The 14340-nt window shown below is 36.2% G+C and overlaps 1 protein-coding gene across 2 annotated transcripts in view; it reads left to right on the forward strand.

Moving 5' to 3' along the window:
• The window catches only part of LOC135251012 (glypican-6-like), a 204935-nt gene that overhangs the window by 84880 nt on the left and 105715 nt on the right, over nt 1-14340 (forward strand). For both annotated transcript variants that reach the window (XM_064327935.1, XM_064327936.1), the window contains exon 3: nt 10178-10569. In XM_064327935.1, the coding sequence (XP_064184005.1) occupies nt 10178-10569 (392 nt within the window). The remainder of the gene's footprint in view (nt 1-10177; nt 10570-14340) is intronic.

Raw genomic sequence — 14340 nt, forward strand, 5'->3', positions numbered from 1 at the left:
TGAGAAAATAACAGAAAAATGAAGGACCACGTGACAACTAGCAATCTGAAATTCATTTTGCCAGCTAAAAATCTTTAATCAGAGCTAGATGTAAATAGCTTACTGGCTGCCAGGTCACAATCAGCCAGAAAGCAATACATTAGTAGTGTGTTTTGTGGTCCTTTGCATTTTATTACCTCCAAGCACAAGAATACTGCTGGAACTGGATTGCTTCACCAACTTAAACATGTCCGTTTCCTACATTAGTGAACAACATGTCTCATGGTCTAGTGCTTCAATTAGACAAAGAAGTAGACCTGTATAATTTGTTGACTTGTGATGTGAACTGCCGGACATTTGAAAAGGCAGGCATATTGCATGTACTGAGCTGTCTGAATTTAACCTGTTCGTGGTAAAGAGAGACTGACTTCGGAAAAGTTATTTTTTATGGCTGTGTTAATTATATTGTTCATTGGACGTTTTCATAGAGTGGTACGTTAAACCAATGTATTAACCTCTCCTCTTGTTTAAACAAATATTGGCTGTCTTGTATGGCTTGTGGGTTGTCTGCCAGGAAGAGACTAGAAAAAATATTTTATGGACATAGAGCCTATTCAATATTTTTGGAGTAATTCCTCAATAATCTCTCAGGTCTCCTGCCAGCAAGATTTATTTTTAAATGTGACTGAAGAAATAGGCTATATGTTTGTATTTCTTCAACGCTCTGTCTTCCAAACTAATGGTGGATCATGACACGTTTAAAATAAATTCACTCTATTACAGGAAATAAATAAGACATAAAACTCTGATAACAGTGGCACAAACCTACAATTTTCACTGTAGAATGCAAAGATTTGACATGCTTGTTGCAAATCGTGAGCTTCTCTTCTTGCATTTTTAATTAAATGTTGTTCTTTTCTAGGCACATCCCTATCTTCCTTTAAGTTAATAATTTACAGAGTAAAGGAAAACTTTCACATGACTCCTGTCATAGCAGTAGGAGTACACTAATGATGCAGCCGGGTAGAATAAATCCCATTTTCCACTGACCCTCCTTAGCTGCAGGTCAGCTGTAAACTAGTGTGTTTTGACAGAAAATTGAAACTGAGCCAATGGTGTGTTGGTAACCTCAGACAAAATAGTGGGTCAGCTGCAAGCACTTTAAAGACAAATGAAGTAGCTATGGGTATCCTGTAAAATAGCATAAAGAAACTGTGTCTTTGACAAGAAGAGCAAACATTTTAAATGAAAATAAGTACTAAAACTTTTTTGTGAGGGATGATTCAAACATTGAGCTCAGAAAGGATTTTTTCAGTTTAGTTTACAGCTTAATCTAAATCTGATTTCACACTGTTTCCCATTTCTATTCGTGTTTACAATTTTGAAGCCCCTTTTTTCTGAGTATTTGCAAATGAGGGAGATACATTTGAATCGCACAGCTGGGTTTGTCACTCTCCCGTAGTCTATTATAAACCAAAGGGAAGAAAACTGAAAATCTAGACAAGGCACTGTAGCTGTCCTTACCGGTTAAAAATAAACAAATGTGTGCAGTTGACAAAGGACCACATCTACCACAAGGTTTTCGTAATTTATCGAAAATTACTGTGCTTTACCCCAAATCGCTGGATTAACCTGGATACTTTCCAAAAAAGGCCTTTTTGCTCAGTGGCTTTAAAATGCAATAGGGATGTCTTTTCTGTCATAACAAGCATTCGGTGAGTTGGAAAGGGAGATATCAGGGGTGGTTACATCCCATACACAATATCCAAAGCCTTTCACCTTTCCCAACATGCCTAGTATGTGATCTTTACCAAGATCTGCTAGCGCTGCTTCAGCAAAGTGTCCCATCATGCTCCAGTGAGCCCCTGCTGGTAAATGCTGCTGACATCACATGGTTCAGAGGAGAGAACGTGTTTGCCTGTGCTCGCCCAAATCGATTACCCTGAGGTTGCAGCAATCAGCACTGATTAATGTGACTGGGCATTCTAAATTGGGAGAAAAGGGGTAAAAGGCATCAAAAAGAATACATATATACAGAATATATACAGCCTGTTTTGTCACTATGTGTCAATGATACATGTAAAAATGTTAAGAGGAATGCCGACCTCCCCCCCCCCCCCCCGCCCCAGTGACATAACATGCATAACATGTATGTATTATCCTTCTACAAATAATATTATATGGTAATACAGTAATTATTCAAATTAATTCTTGCTAATTTATTAGTGAATGTCAAAATATTACGAAATATTTATTATTTATTCAGAAATAAATATTTGAGTATAATTGTTTTGGTCCAGTTGACAGCTCTAAATATACAGTATACATTTCTTCTTTGTAATTATACAGTGGCGGAGGGTTGTCAAGTTGACAAGCTTTCATTCATGTAGCCTTGACAGCTAAACTGTTAATGTGTTTGCTTTTATTCTCCTGTATAGTTGCAAATAAAAAAATAGGCATACCTGGGAATCTGTCTGAAAAAAAGAATTTTGTTCCATTATTTTCTTATATGATATATTTTTTTTCAGAAATTCTCCCGATCAATTTGCTCTCTCATTTACGAGGGGGAGGGTTGACAGCTCATAGCTGTTGCCTTCGTTTCAAAAAGTCCTGTCTGTGAATACAATGCTATATACTGTTATACATGGAAAAAAAGACACATATGTGCAATAACAGTAGTAGAGTAGAGTGCAAATTAAATATATTTAGACTTGAAATTGTTTTAAGTCTATTTTAAATGAAGGTTGAGGTTAGTAATTGTATTCCAGTCTCTATAAATATCCATAGCAAGTTCCTTCAATAAATAAAAATGTACCTGCATATTTGCTGGATTGGGAATATGTGCCTTACTTGTGCCTGTGATTTCATAATCATTGATCTGAGAGCTATCTACTCCTCTGCATCTCATTCAAATTAATTCCTCCATTACCAATATATAGAGACCTTAATTGAGCTATAGCCTTAACTACTTCAGCTGTTAGCTGTAATTGTCTGGATGTAACATGTTATTTCAGGTGTTTTCACACCAGGATATTAAATCAAAGTAAATTACATTCAGTATATCTATGTTATTCACTGAATTGATAGAGGTTGTTTGTCATATTAATAATTCATTCTATGTGTTTTCAAATATAGGGATGTGTTGCACCAAATATCCCAGTAATAGCTAATATTAAGTTAACAGTTATATGTACTTGAAATTCAGGCAGTATAAATTGCTGAAGAGTGTACAGCATTCCCACCTTCGTTGATAGAATTCTGACCTTAATTATTGTATTATATGGTGATGGTGCATATATGAAACATATATTTTGCATATATTTTTACTGGATACAAGGTATATGCATTTCTGGTGTATTTTCTTTGTCAGATAATGAGCTGTGAGCTATTGAGCTGTATATAATTCTTTCTGGAAGCTGTACCTGGAAATAGATTTATTTATTTATTTATTTATTTATTTATTTATTTATGTATTTATTTATTTATTTATTTATTTGTTTGTTTGTTTGTTTGTTTGTTTGTTTGTTTGTTTGTATGTGATAAAACAACTCTTTTGAGACCCTTGGTAATCTCAACCATTTGCACAATATTTCACCCTCTCGTAAACGTTTCTCCTTCGTTAACAGCCTGTGTTTCAGTTTTTCAAAAGCTGCTTGGTTCATCTCGAATGCTGTGACAAAAGACTGCCACCCACTCAGGCCAGAATGTAATTTGGTTAATATTTTGGAAAATGATTGGCCCCTGAAAGGACATTTCACAGCAGCCGTTAGCCTCCGCGCAACACATTAAGCAATCACATGATGAAATGTCACAGAACCAATTGCTTTAGCATGAAAAATGTACCAATTATCTGGTGCTTTAAATGGCAATTGAAGAAAAAAAAACTGTCAGAAAGCCTTGGAGAGAATGTGTATTTATTTAACGTATGCATACAAAACAAGCCTCATCAAACAACATTACTAAAATTTAGCCATTTTAATTGCATTAGATGTTGTACACAAGAGTACTAAACCCAAATAATCAGTCTCTATAAGAAGTTGCTCAAAAAAAGGTTTATGCAATTAAACATAATAAAGTGGACTTGATTTCCCATTGTTAGAACATTTAAGCCTTATTTTCAATATAAATCTCTGACTGATTTCCCATGGTCAAGAAGACATGCTGTGCAAGCTTTTTCTTTTGCATTTTTTTCTTTCATTCACCGTTCCACACTAACAATATATTTATGGCAGCCTCATTTTCACCTTGATGTGAATGTGGTTTCCATCACATGAGAACTTGAAAGAAGAAAAAGATGGGACTGATTTATATAAATCTGTATCCTTCATTTTCTGTCTCATGTGCAGAGAGAATGAAACAGACATGTTCCATCTTAAGTAGCGGAAAAGTAGCCAGGTTGTTACAGGCTTTCGTGAAAAATTAAAACCCTGTATATATAATGGTATAATGGTAATGGCTTCTGCAAAGCAAATAAATAATGTAGTACTGTCAGGGAAAAAACAAACACTGCCTAATGAAGACAGATATGTTCATGTTAATTCAAAGACAATTCCCCATAGAACTGGATGTTAAGGAAAAGCTCATCGGTTATGAAAATGAAAAATGTATGTGTATTTTGCTGCTAACTATATGGAATTTTTATTTTTATTTTTATGACCGATCAGACTAGAACACTAAGAACACAAGTAGCCCACACTTATTTTGAAGCCTATTGGTCCATGTGGAGGAAAAAAGACTGCTTATTAAAAAAAAAAAAACAAAAAAAAAACAATAATGAATCCTCAGCTTGATATGGACCTCAATACATTGTGCTTAAAAAGAGGAAACCATAATCATCTGTACCAACCAAGGCTAACATGCATTATGCATGGCTTTACATTATAATCCCTGTAGGTGTGACTTTCTGTTCAAAACAAGTGAAAGACAGCCAAGGTGGCCAATCACCATGATATCTGTCTATTTTGTGATGGATGGTTTTGATGGACAAATTGATATCTGCAGTTCACTAATTTATGACGGCCTGTTCTGCCAAGTAGGTATCCTGTGTCAGCAACCACCACTGCCATGTATTGCCCCACACAGCAAAATATTAACAGACATTTATGGAGCCATTAGAATTAGAACACTGCCAGGAGGTGTAAGGTTAGGGAAGATGGATGAACCTGAATCAATGTTTCAGTGAAGCATTGTTCTAACAGTTCCCTTCCTTTTTGCTCTTGTTTTTGTTGATTGACACCTTCTTCCTAAGCTTCTGTTTTATTGTGTTATTTTACTAAAATATTTTTTTCTTATTATGAGGCACAAATGTTCCCTTAAAGGTAGATGTAGTTTCAAAATACAGTGTTATGTGGGCTTGTAGCTTGATAAGCATGAACTCCAATATAAAATGTTCACAATAACACATTATAGATTTTCACTTGTGAGTGAAATGTTATGATGAATCACCGTCTGATTTATTTAGTTTGTACATTCATTTCAAATAGATGTGTCATTGTTTCTACTTGAGTGAAGTAAAACTGGCAGTGGTGTTTGCATTAATTTCATTACATAACGATACATTTTAATGTACCACCAATTTGCAATATGAAACTTTTGGACTGAAAAGACTTCACATTTTTCACTTTTTTCATTTCTGGAAGCAGGAATATGCTAAATGAAATTACATGTTTTTGTCAGCCTTGTTCAAGGGAGTTCTGTGATTTAGAGGAAAGCATGCAGGTGTTTTTTTAAGGCTTTTTTTTACTTTTAGGAAACATGAAATTGCTTTCCTCTGCAAACCCAGACTACTCCCATTAACGTTAATTGCCTCAGCTTTGACACGCAGGCTAAAGAAAGATGATGAGATTGCATGTGACACGTGGGTAATGACACCCCAAATAATTTCTCTGCACTCAATTAACCTGTTCAAAGTGCAATTAATTATCACCATAGACAATTTTCACCTCTGTGCCTTGTCCTAGGATTCTGCAGTCTATTGCTCTCGCTAAACAATCTCACACTGTGACCCCTGGCATTCATAACCTGAAGATGAAGACAGTCTAATTTTATCATATGGAATCTCGTGGAGCCATCTTTTGAGGGTGAATCAACACCAGCTTGAGGTGCTGGTATGTCGACAGGCATCTATATCACTGTATAATTTTGTATTTCCTTTTAAAAACCACTTATTCAAAACTAAATGTGAGATAAGCATGGAAGTACCGGTGCTAATACTGTGACACTAAGAAACTTCCATGACAATTGGGCCAATTACATACAATGTTTATTTCAATTAATAAATTAATACTGTGTGAAAGTTTGACTAAAGTTGAAAACTATAGCCAAACTTTGAACTTTTTTCCAACAAAGAATAGTGTTTGTTAAGGTATTAACGATTATCCTCATTAAAGAGACTCTCTAGAAGATAACAGAAAAACAAAGATAGCATGCTGCTTAAGCATCTAAGAGGAATATTGAAAGTTTTGTTTTCAATCTCCACTATTAATTTGTTACATTTAAACACTTCTGAGAGGGAAAACATGAAGGAGATAATATGTTAATTATTTAAATGCTGATTACAGTTTATTTTACTTCTAAGGGAATTTGATGAATTATTAAAAACACAGTCCTCTAATTTAGTCACCGGAAGAAGTATCTTATTAAACAAGCTTTTGCAGAGTTCTGGTAATTAAATAAATTAGTGAGTGGTTATGTTGCTTATTCCGAGTTTAAGTGTTTCAAACAAACAGGTTTGCAAATTTGCACAATGAATAATAAAATATTATATGGCAGCCTTAAAATTTAAGCTTGAGGAATCCTACATCAGGAAGTTGAAACAAATTGTAAAAGGACTAGTACTTCATCTGCTATTAAAGTCTTCTATTCCATACATGAAGACTGTAAATGTGAAAAGTAAACAAAAAAGTGACACTGCAGTAGTTTGACATCATTTAAACACTAATTGAAATAGTTTTATTGCTCAAAAATGGGATGTGGAGAAATAAACCTAAAAGCTCCTGAAGGATATTATTATTTAATAAATGAAGGCGAAATCATTGGTCTTTTAGCTGCAGTCAGCTGAGTGAATAACTGGGGGCTTGATTCTGTGTAATGAGAACATCTGATATACCTGTTCAAATCAGGTTCAGAGCAGCCACAGAGATCCATGGAGTTAATGTAAAATGTAAGTGTCCTGGAAAAAAAAAAAATGTTGCTCCGAATATAATTTTTATTTCTATGGCGTTGCGGAGCACTAATGAGCACTTATAAAGCCTTTTATGTTTAACAAGATCCATTTGATTTTCCAGTGGTAAGTAACTGAAATGTTAAGTTACATAAACAGAAAGCAGATCGGAATTATGTATGAGAAATTAGTTTAATTTGGAAGTCTCTGAATAGCAATGGACTTACTTTGAAAGGAAATTGTTTCAGAAATTACCTTGATTCTTCAAAAGGAACACATATTTTCTTTTTATAAGCTTTCTTTGTTGTGAAATTTACATTTTTATATGGTTGAGCAGATGTCTCTCTGGTCAGCTGCACAGTGAACATCACCTTAAAAAAGTGCCAGGGATTTAGTATGGGAGATTGACTGAGACAAATCAACTGATACCCTGTTACTGGAATAAAATGGCCTGTCCAGTGACTGTCCAGTTTCAGGTGTTTCCAATATGAGGCAGACAGGTATAGATCTGGTCATTGGATCTGGTCTGGCTCCAGGAAACTGATTCAGTTGGTGTGATTGTACCAGTACTGTCCCTTACCTAATCCAAGTCAATGTGTGCAGTATGTGTGTGTACGTGCCTGACTCTTGAATATAGCCTAACATTGTTAAATGTATATGGAAATTTGAGAAATTCTACACCTTTAGTCGGTGCTTGTAATAAAAGCATAGACATGCTTTTCAGATTTAGCATCACTGCAATTACGAAAGAACAGTAAAGGCAATGGGCCAGTAGATTCTAGAGCTGTCAGAATAAGAGGATACTGTGCTTAAGTAGAAACGCTCATAAATTATTCAGTTTCTGTCTACACCAATGTCAGAGCAAAAGTACAAAAATATCACATTTCGGTCCATTTTATTTTATATTTGCGAGCCTGTAACTTTACAAGCAGCTAAGCAAAACAGTGATTTAAAAAAAATGATCTGATCAGCTGTGCTGTAAGGCTATTTGTATAATTACAAAAAAGTAGGGTAGGCAAATTGGATAACAGCTATCTCTTGACAACCTATATTAAACTCCCAAGTTCCTATCACCACCATCAAAGATAAATCGCAACTCGGCTAAACTCTGAGGGAGAAAGTCCTTTGAGCACCATTAGAAGGCATGTCATATATCGCATGCTTTGATTAAGTTTGCAGCATGGACAGGTAGAGTTGAAAAGCCTGCACTAGGGATGTTGTTATGATGTTTTTTCTGTTTAGCTGTATAGTAGCTCAGACTTTGAGGTGTTGGCTATTGACTGCTGGTGAAGGCAACACAACAGGGGAGAAGCCAAGGGGAGAAGTTGCAAATTTGTTTTTGTAAAAATAATAAACAGTAAACAGTTTGCCGAAGCTGCCACTAATTAAATTGCTCAATATACTAGACCCTGTGCTCCTGTCATCAAGCTTGCATTCTTCTTCCCATTGTTCTTAAAATGTGTGTGTGTGTGTGTGTGTGCGCGTGCATGCGTGCGTGCCCGTAAGTGTGTCTCTGTATGTTTGCTGTTTGTCTCTACCAGCTGTGAGTGTTTTTTTCAAGTTTTCTATTGGTTTGTGTAGCTTTTTTCTGTGATAAATGCCACATGTTCTAACTTTGCAATAGTGCTGTTATCGTAGAAGCTTGCTTTGATACCATTAATGCTGTGTTGTTATTATGATTATCATTGCAATGTGTTCTTTAAAAAAACACATTAGAGGTACATTTGAAGTAAGTTGTTGATATTCATTGTTGTAACTAACTAGTATAAAGTTCATTGCTAATGGCTAATGTTGCATTTCCTTGTTTTGCCTCTTAAGCATGAATTTATTTATGCCCTACTCTACACCGCTAAATGTTTGTTTGTAATGTGGCATTCCTTTAGTATTGTTTAAAACATTTAACTATTTGCATAGGAAATTTCTAGAAACTGGCTCATCTAATAAAGAAAAAGGGTGTGAGTAAACATGATGAAAGCCATCACAATGGCTACTGTGATTTAATTCTGAACACTTTTGTTTCCCTAAGCAATAAGAACATGTTCATTAATTATTAAATTGGTGGTAGAGGCTGTCATTATTCCTACTATTAAATTATTTAGGTAATCTGTGAATTTTCAATTCATAACCAAGTGCAGCTCCTTAACAGTCTGAAAATGAGCAATGTGTATTACCAGTATAAGAGCATTCTGGACATCATAATGGCTAAATGGATTGAAAAATCGAAGCCATTCTGTAAGTCTGCAGTGACTGGGCTTCTGCTAGCTAAGTAATTTCCTTGAAACATAAGGAGGAAAGAGTGTGGCTGATCAGTTTGGAATTACACATCTGTTCAGTCGTGAAAGCTTGAGTGGTGAATTCAGGAAGTAAACGGTAAGTCTTGGCCTTAGTAGACACCGACGGTGCCGAAAGAAACTGGAACATTTAATATTAGTAACAGAATGTGATTTAAAAACCATATGGAAGAGAAGCAGCCTAACAAATTCAAATGCCTCAATAGAGAAACTGATGCCAGGCCTTCCCAACTGAGTGGTGCATTTTTCCATGCATTTTGTTTTCTTGTGGCAGTTAAAGGGGGTTAAGTATGAAACAACTCTCTTTGTTCTTGTGTTTACTAGCTTCTCTGTTAGGCATTGGATTTATAAAGTAAATTTCAGGAGGTAAAGTTCGCAGTTTACAAATTTATGAAACATTCAGCCATGAATAAACAAATACTTCCTTTAATTTGTGCATCAAAATTGAAAAATTTTACATGAATTTGTTTTTAAATCGAAATAATTGCGACACCAATGTGATTCAGATTATATTATCAGTATAGGCAGATATGCTATATTTGGTGAAGGAGCTCACATCATCTTACACAAGTGGTTAAAAAATCATTATACTTTGGATAGGGCGATTATTCTTTACATTATAAATTGAGCTGATTGCATCTTTCTGTACCTAAAAACAAAAATATTATAACCTCAAAATGCTGTGAATAATCAAGAGCAATGATGTTTCAGAGTGACTCTCCCTCTCTTGTGTTCCCTGATTCAGAATTCTTCTTGGAGCTCCTGGAGAACACGGAGAAGTCGCTCAACGACATGTTCGTACGGACATACGGGAAGCTGTACATGCAGAACTCGGGCGTCTTTCAGGACCTCTTCACCGAGCTCAAGCGCTACTACACGGGCGGCAATGTCAACCTGGAGGAGATGCTCAACGACTTCTGGGCCCGTCTGCTGGAGCGCATGTTCCAGCTCCTCAACTCACAGTACCACTTCACGGACGACTACTTGGAATGTATCAGCAAGTACACCGACCAGCTCAAGCCCTTTGGAGATGTGCCCCGGAAGCTGAAGGCTCAGGTCACCCGGGCATTTATTGCAGCAAGGACCTTTGTGCAGGGGCTCATGGTCGGTCGAGAGGTGGCCAACAGGGTTTCCAAGGTAAGGTCCGAACACCAGCTCTCGTACACTGCCGGTTATAGACTGCTGGGGGCTTTTTAAACTCCCAGCCCCGTGGCTTACACTTAATGAACTGAATGAATATAAGAAGATATGCCCAGTACTAATGTAATTTTATTCATTTGAGATGAGAAAATAACTAAAAACAGTAGTCTACATCCAATCAACATTTGTCATTAAATCTGCCTCACGAATGCATGCATGTTTATTCACTAATAGAGTTTGACAATTCAACCCAGAAATAATCAAAATGTGTCTGTAAATAAAAAAGATAACACATGGAATTATCTTATTTATTTATATATTTTTAAATGTTTCAATCCAGGCCAGTCTATCCTTCTTAAATGTTTTGGAGAAGCCGTAAATCTGTAGGACAGAAAGTCCCTGAACTGCGAAGGCAATTTGTATGCTAGAGGAATATATTCTGATGTTGTTTAAGATTTTAATGCAGATGTGTACCAGTACTCAATCTTTGAATACTGGCTTCCTAAAGACGTTCCTGCCTTTGGTGCACTATGTCCTGAAGTGGTTATTAGACCTAGTCATTCAATGTACTGGATACTTCTCTTGTCTCAGTTGATCCTGAACTCAATAAAATGGAACAGACAAACAGTATGCCTTTGAAAAACAATCAGAAAGATATTTCAAACATTATGCATAGAAATGTTTTCTCAGGTTTGGTGGCACTAATTGATGGCAATGAAAATATTCTAAATATTGAATTTTCAATATCATTATTCAAATTGATGGCATTTAGAATATTGATATTAAATATTTAATATTTAGAATATTTCCATAATAAATAAGTCACAGTGATATTGCTAATACAGACATACAAAGCATTCAACCATGAGACCAACTAAATAATTTGCCTAGGATTCATGTTTGGACTCTTTTTTTTCCTTTTTTTTTGGACTCTCATAATAATGTTTCAGTTCATACCAAGATGTGTTTTAAAGGTTTAAAGCTCTTGCTCTTTTCTGCCCGTGAGCATGGGAGGTCGTCCTGTTTCTTGTTAACCTTTTGTAATGACCCCAGGTCTTATTTGCCTGGCATTTCCAGTGGCACCATTAGACCTCACTTAAAACAATTGTGTTTGGATTGCATATTTGCATCACTGTCTCACAAAATTTGTTTCTGTGTATAGTGTATCCTAAATGTAAACTAAGTGTATCCTAAGTGTAAACTAAATATTCTGTTTGATGCCAGCGCAAGAGAGAGAGAGAGAGAGAGATAGAGAGAGAGATAGATTGAAGAAATGTCCAAGAAGTCACTTTGATGTTTCTGTAAGAGATTCACTTTGCGATATTTTTCCTTTTGGCTTCCACGGTGTCATATTTTTAGCAGTCCGTATGCCGTTGAACATTTTGAAAAATTAATGAGTAAACAACCCATTTTTATCATAAAACATGTTCATTTTTTCATGTGGTTTTAATGCTACATTTCAATTCCATGTCTCTCATGAGAGCTTGTGTGAATTTGAGTTTGGGTTTCTGTCATTTAAAGTACACAAGCTTTACCCAGGTTGTCATATCACGTTGATCAGTGTTTCATTACAGCGCGGCTAGATGCATGGTACAGGTTACTTTGTAATTAGCGATGCTTTCTCGGGAGCTATCCTTTTTAGGATAATCATCGAGTCGGGGAACTGTAAAAGGGCTATCAGTGTCCCGGTGCTGAATCTATTTATCCTTCCTGGTCGTGTTTTTGTCACGTCAGACAGGTGTGCCAGTCGGGACAGCGAGAGCCATTTTTCCCTGTCACTTATGTTTATTTCTGCAATGCCTCCAAGACAAAGGCCTTTCATTGAGATGTCCTCTGCGTGAACGGCCAGGAAATGAAGGTCCGCAAGGTGCCTTCTAAGATTCATCTGCTGAGGGCTGGCGTGGTCTGTCCGCGCAATTAATATGCTAATGGCGGACACCCTTTGTATCACGCTGGGTGATTTAATGCTCATTGCTGGAACGTTCCAAAGACCCTGACAGTGCTTTCAAAACTGCCAATTTAACATCAAGGGAGCGTATGGCTACTCTAGGTTGCACATTAATTTGTACTGTGTACCTTTCAGAGATGCACAAATCGCCCTGTGTAACGACAGAGAGAGATGATCATTCAACTTCTTTGGTTTTCTCTGCTTTGTGTTCTTCTGACTTGATGTGCATTTTTTTGTCATTGTAAGACTATTCTGATTATTGCCGTGTCCTCCAGAAATTGAGGGTGGGTGCAAACTAGTACTCTTCCTGTCTTCCAAAATGTGTGTAGCCAGCCAGCTAACTCTGCAGCCACTTGACTGAGCTGGGGACAATGCAGCTGGAGCAGCTAGTACAGGCAGATTGCAGAGTCACCATTGAGAAAAAAAATGGGGATAGATATCTAACTACATTACTAAAATTCTTCTTCTGGAGATGCTGTGGTAAATTTTGTATCTCCTCTTGGAATTACCAGTCAGAGCCGCCACTCTCACGGTCAGCATTCAATCGGTAGCTTCTCCATGGACATTATACTGTTGATTTTTTTCATTTTTGCTTTGTTGTCCAAAATCCGCCCAATAAACTACAAGCTATTTTCAAACACTGATTGATGTCACGTGAAATTGAAGATTCATTATTTTTTTACAGATACAATTGCGGTAGTAATTCTATGTCTTTGTCAGGTATAAAATATCAGTTTTTCTTTAAATTGATAGTTGCGTCTGGCTTATATTTTGGTTGCATTTTAGGCATAGAATGACAATGCATGACAGGGTTGAGGACTGATAACCTATAATAATATTTGCTGTATATAAAATATACTGTATAAGGTCACAAAAGGCTAAATAATGTAGCCACACTGGGAGTAATATTCCAGTGTTAGTCTTCCGAAGTATTACTAGAGATTTGTCTTATGTTTTTCCTATTGATCTATTTATCTTTGAGAAAATCTACCTACATTTTGAGCATGTTTTTCCACTGCACTGTAAAAAATAATGTAATTGCTATTGGCATTGGATTAGTTGAATCAGCTCAAGATCAATGTATTTCTTATCATAGCCTTTCTAGATGACACCTCACAATTTACATGTTAAAAAAAGACCATATTTATAGTTGTGGGGACAAACTGAGTGTACATAAGACCATATATTTGATTGAATAAACAGATCTATTTTTAGTTTTTAACTTTGACGTATATTGACGACAGCACAGTATTACTTAATAAACAACTAAAATAAATGTGGTGGTTTCAGAAATGGATTGGACTTACCCTAAAATCCCTTGAATAATGGGCTTATTCTGCATCCTCAGCTGACTGTTCCCACTTCAGTGTTTTCTATAAGTGAGCGGTGGCAGTGTTGAAGCCGGATGCGGTTTATCTCTGACCCTGAGCACTGCTGCAGTCCTAGAGGGCACCGCATGCAGGATTACTATAAATCACACCCATCAGGGTAAACAAAGGCCCGTTAGAATCATTAGTGCACACATCCTCACTGTAAGGGAGACAGGTACCCCAGGTTTCTGAAGCTGGGAACTCTCATACACACATATATATATATATATATATATATATATATATATAGAGAGAGAGAGAGAGAGAGATTACATACATAATTATGAATAGAATGATAAGGATGGTTAAATTCCGCAGGTTATGACAGTCATTTGCCATTTGTCTTCATAAACATTTCTTCCTGCAGCACTATTCCTGTGTTTTCTGTTCAGATCAAGTGCATAAATTTGCACCTTTCTCTGGCAGAAATTTATAGCCTTCTTACTTTAG

This window comes from Anguilla rostrata, chromosome 3, assembly GCF_018555375.3.
Source record: "Anguilla rostrata isolate EN2019 chromosome 3, ASM1855537v3, whole genome shotgun sequence".
Taxonomy (NCBI): domain Eukaryota; kingdom Metazoa; phylum Chordata; class Actinopteri; order Anguilliformes; family Anguillidae; genus Anguilla; species Anguilla rostrata.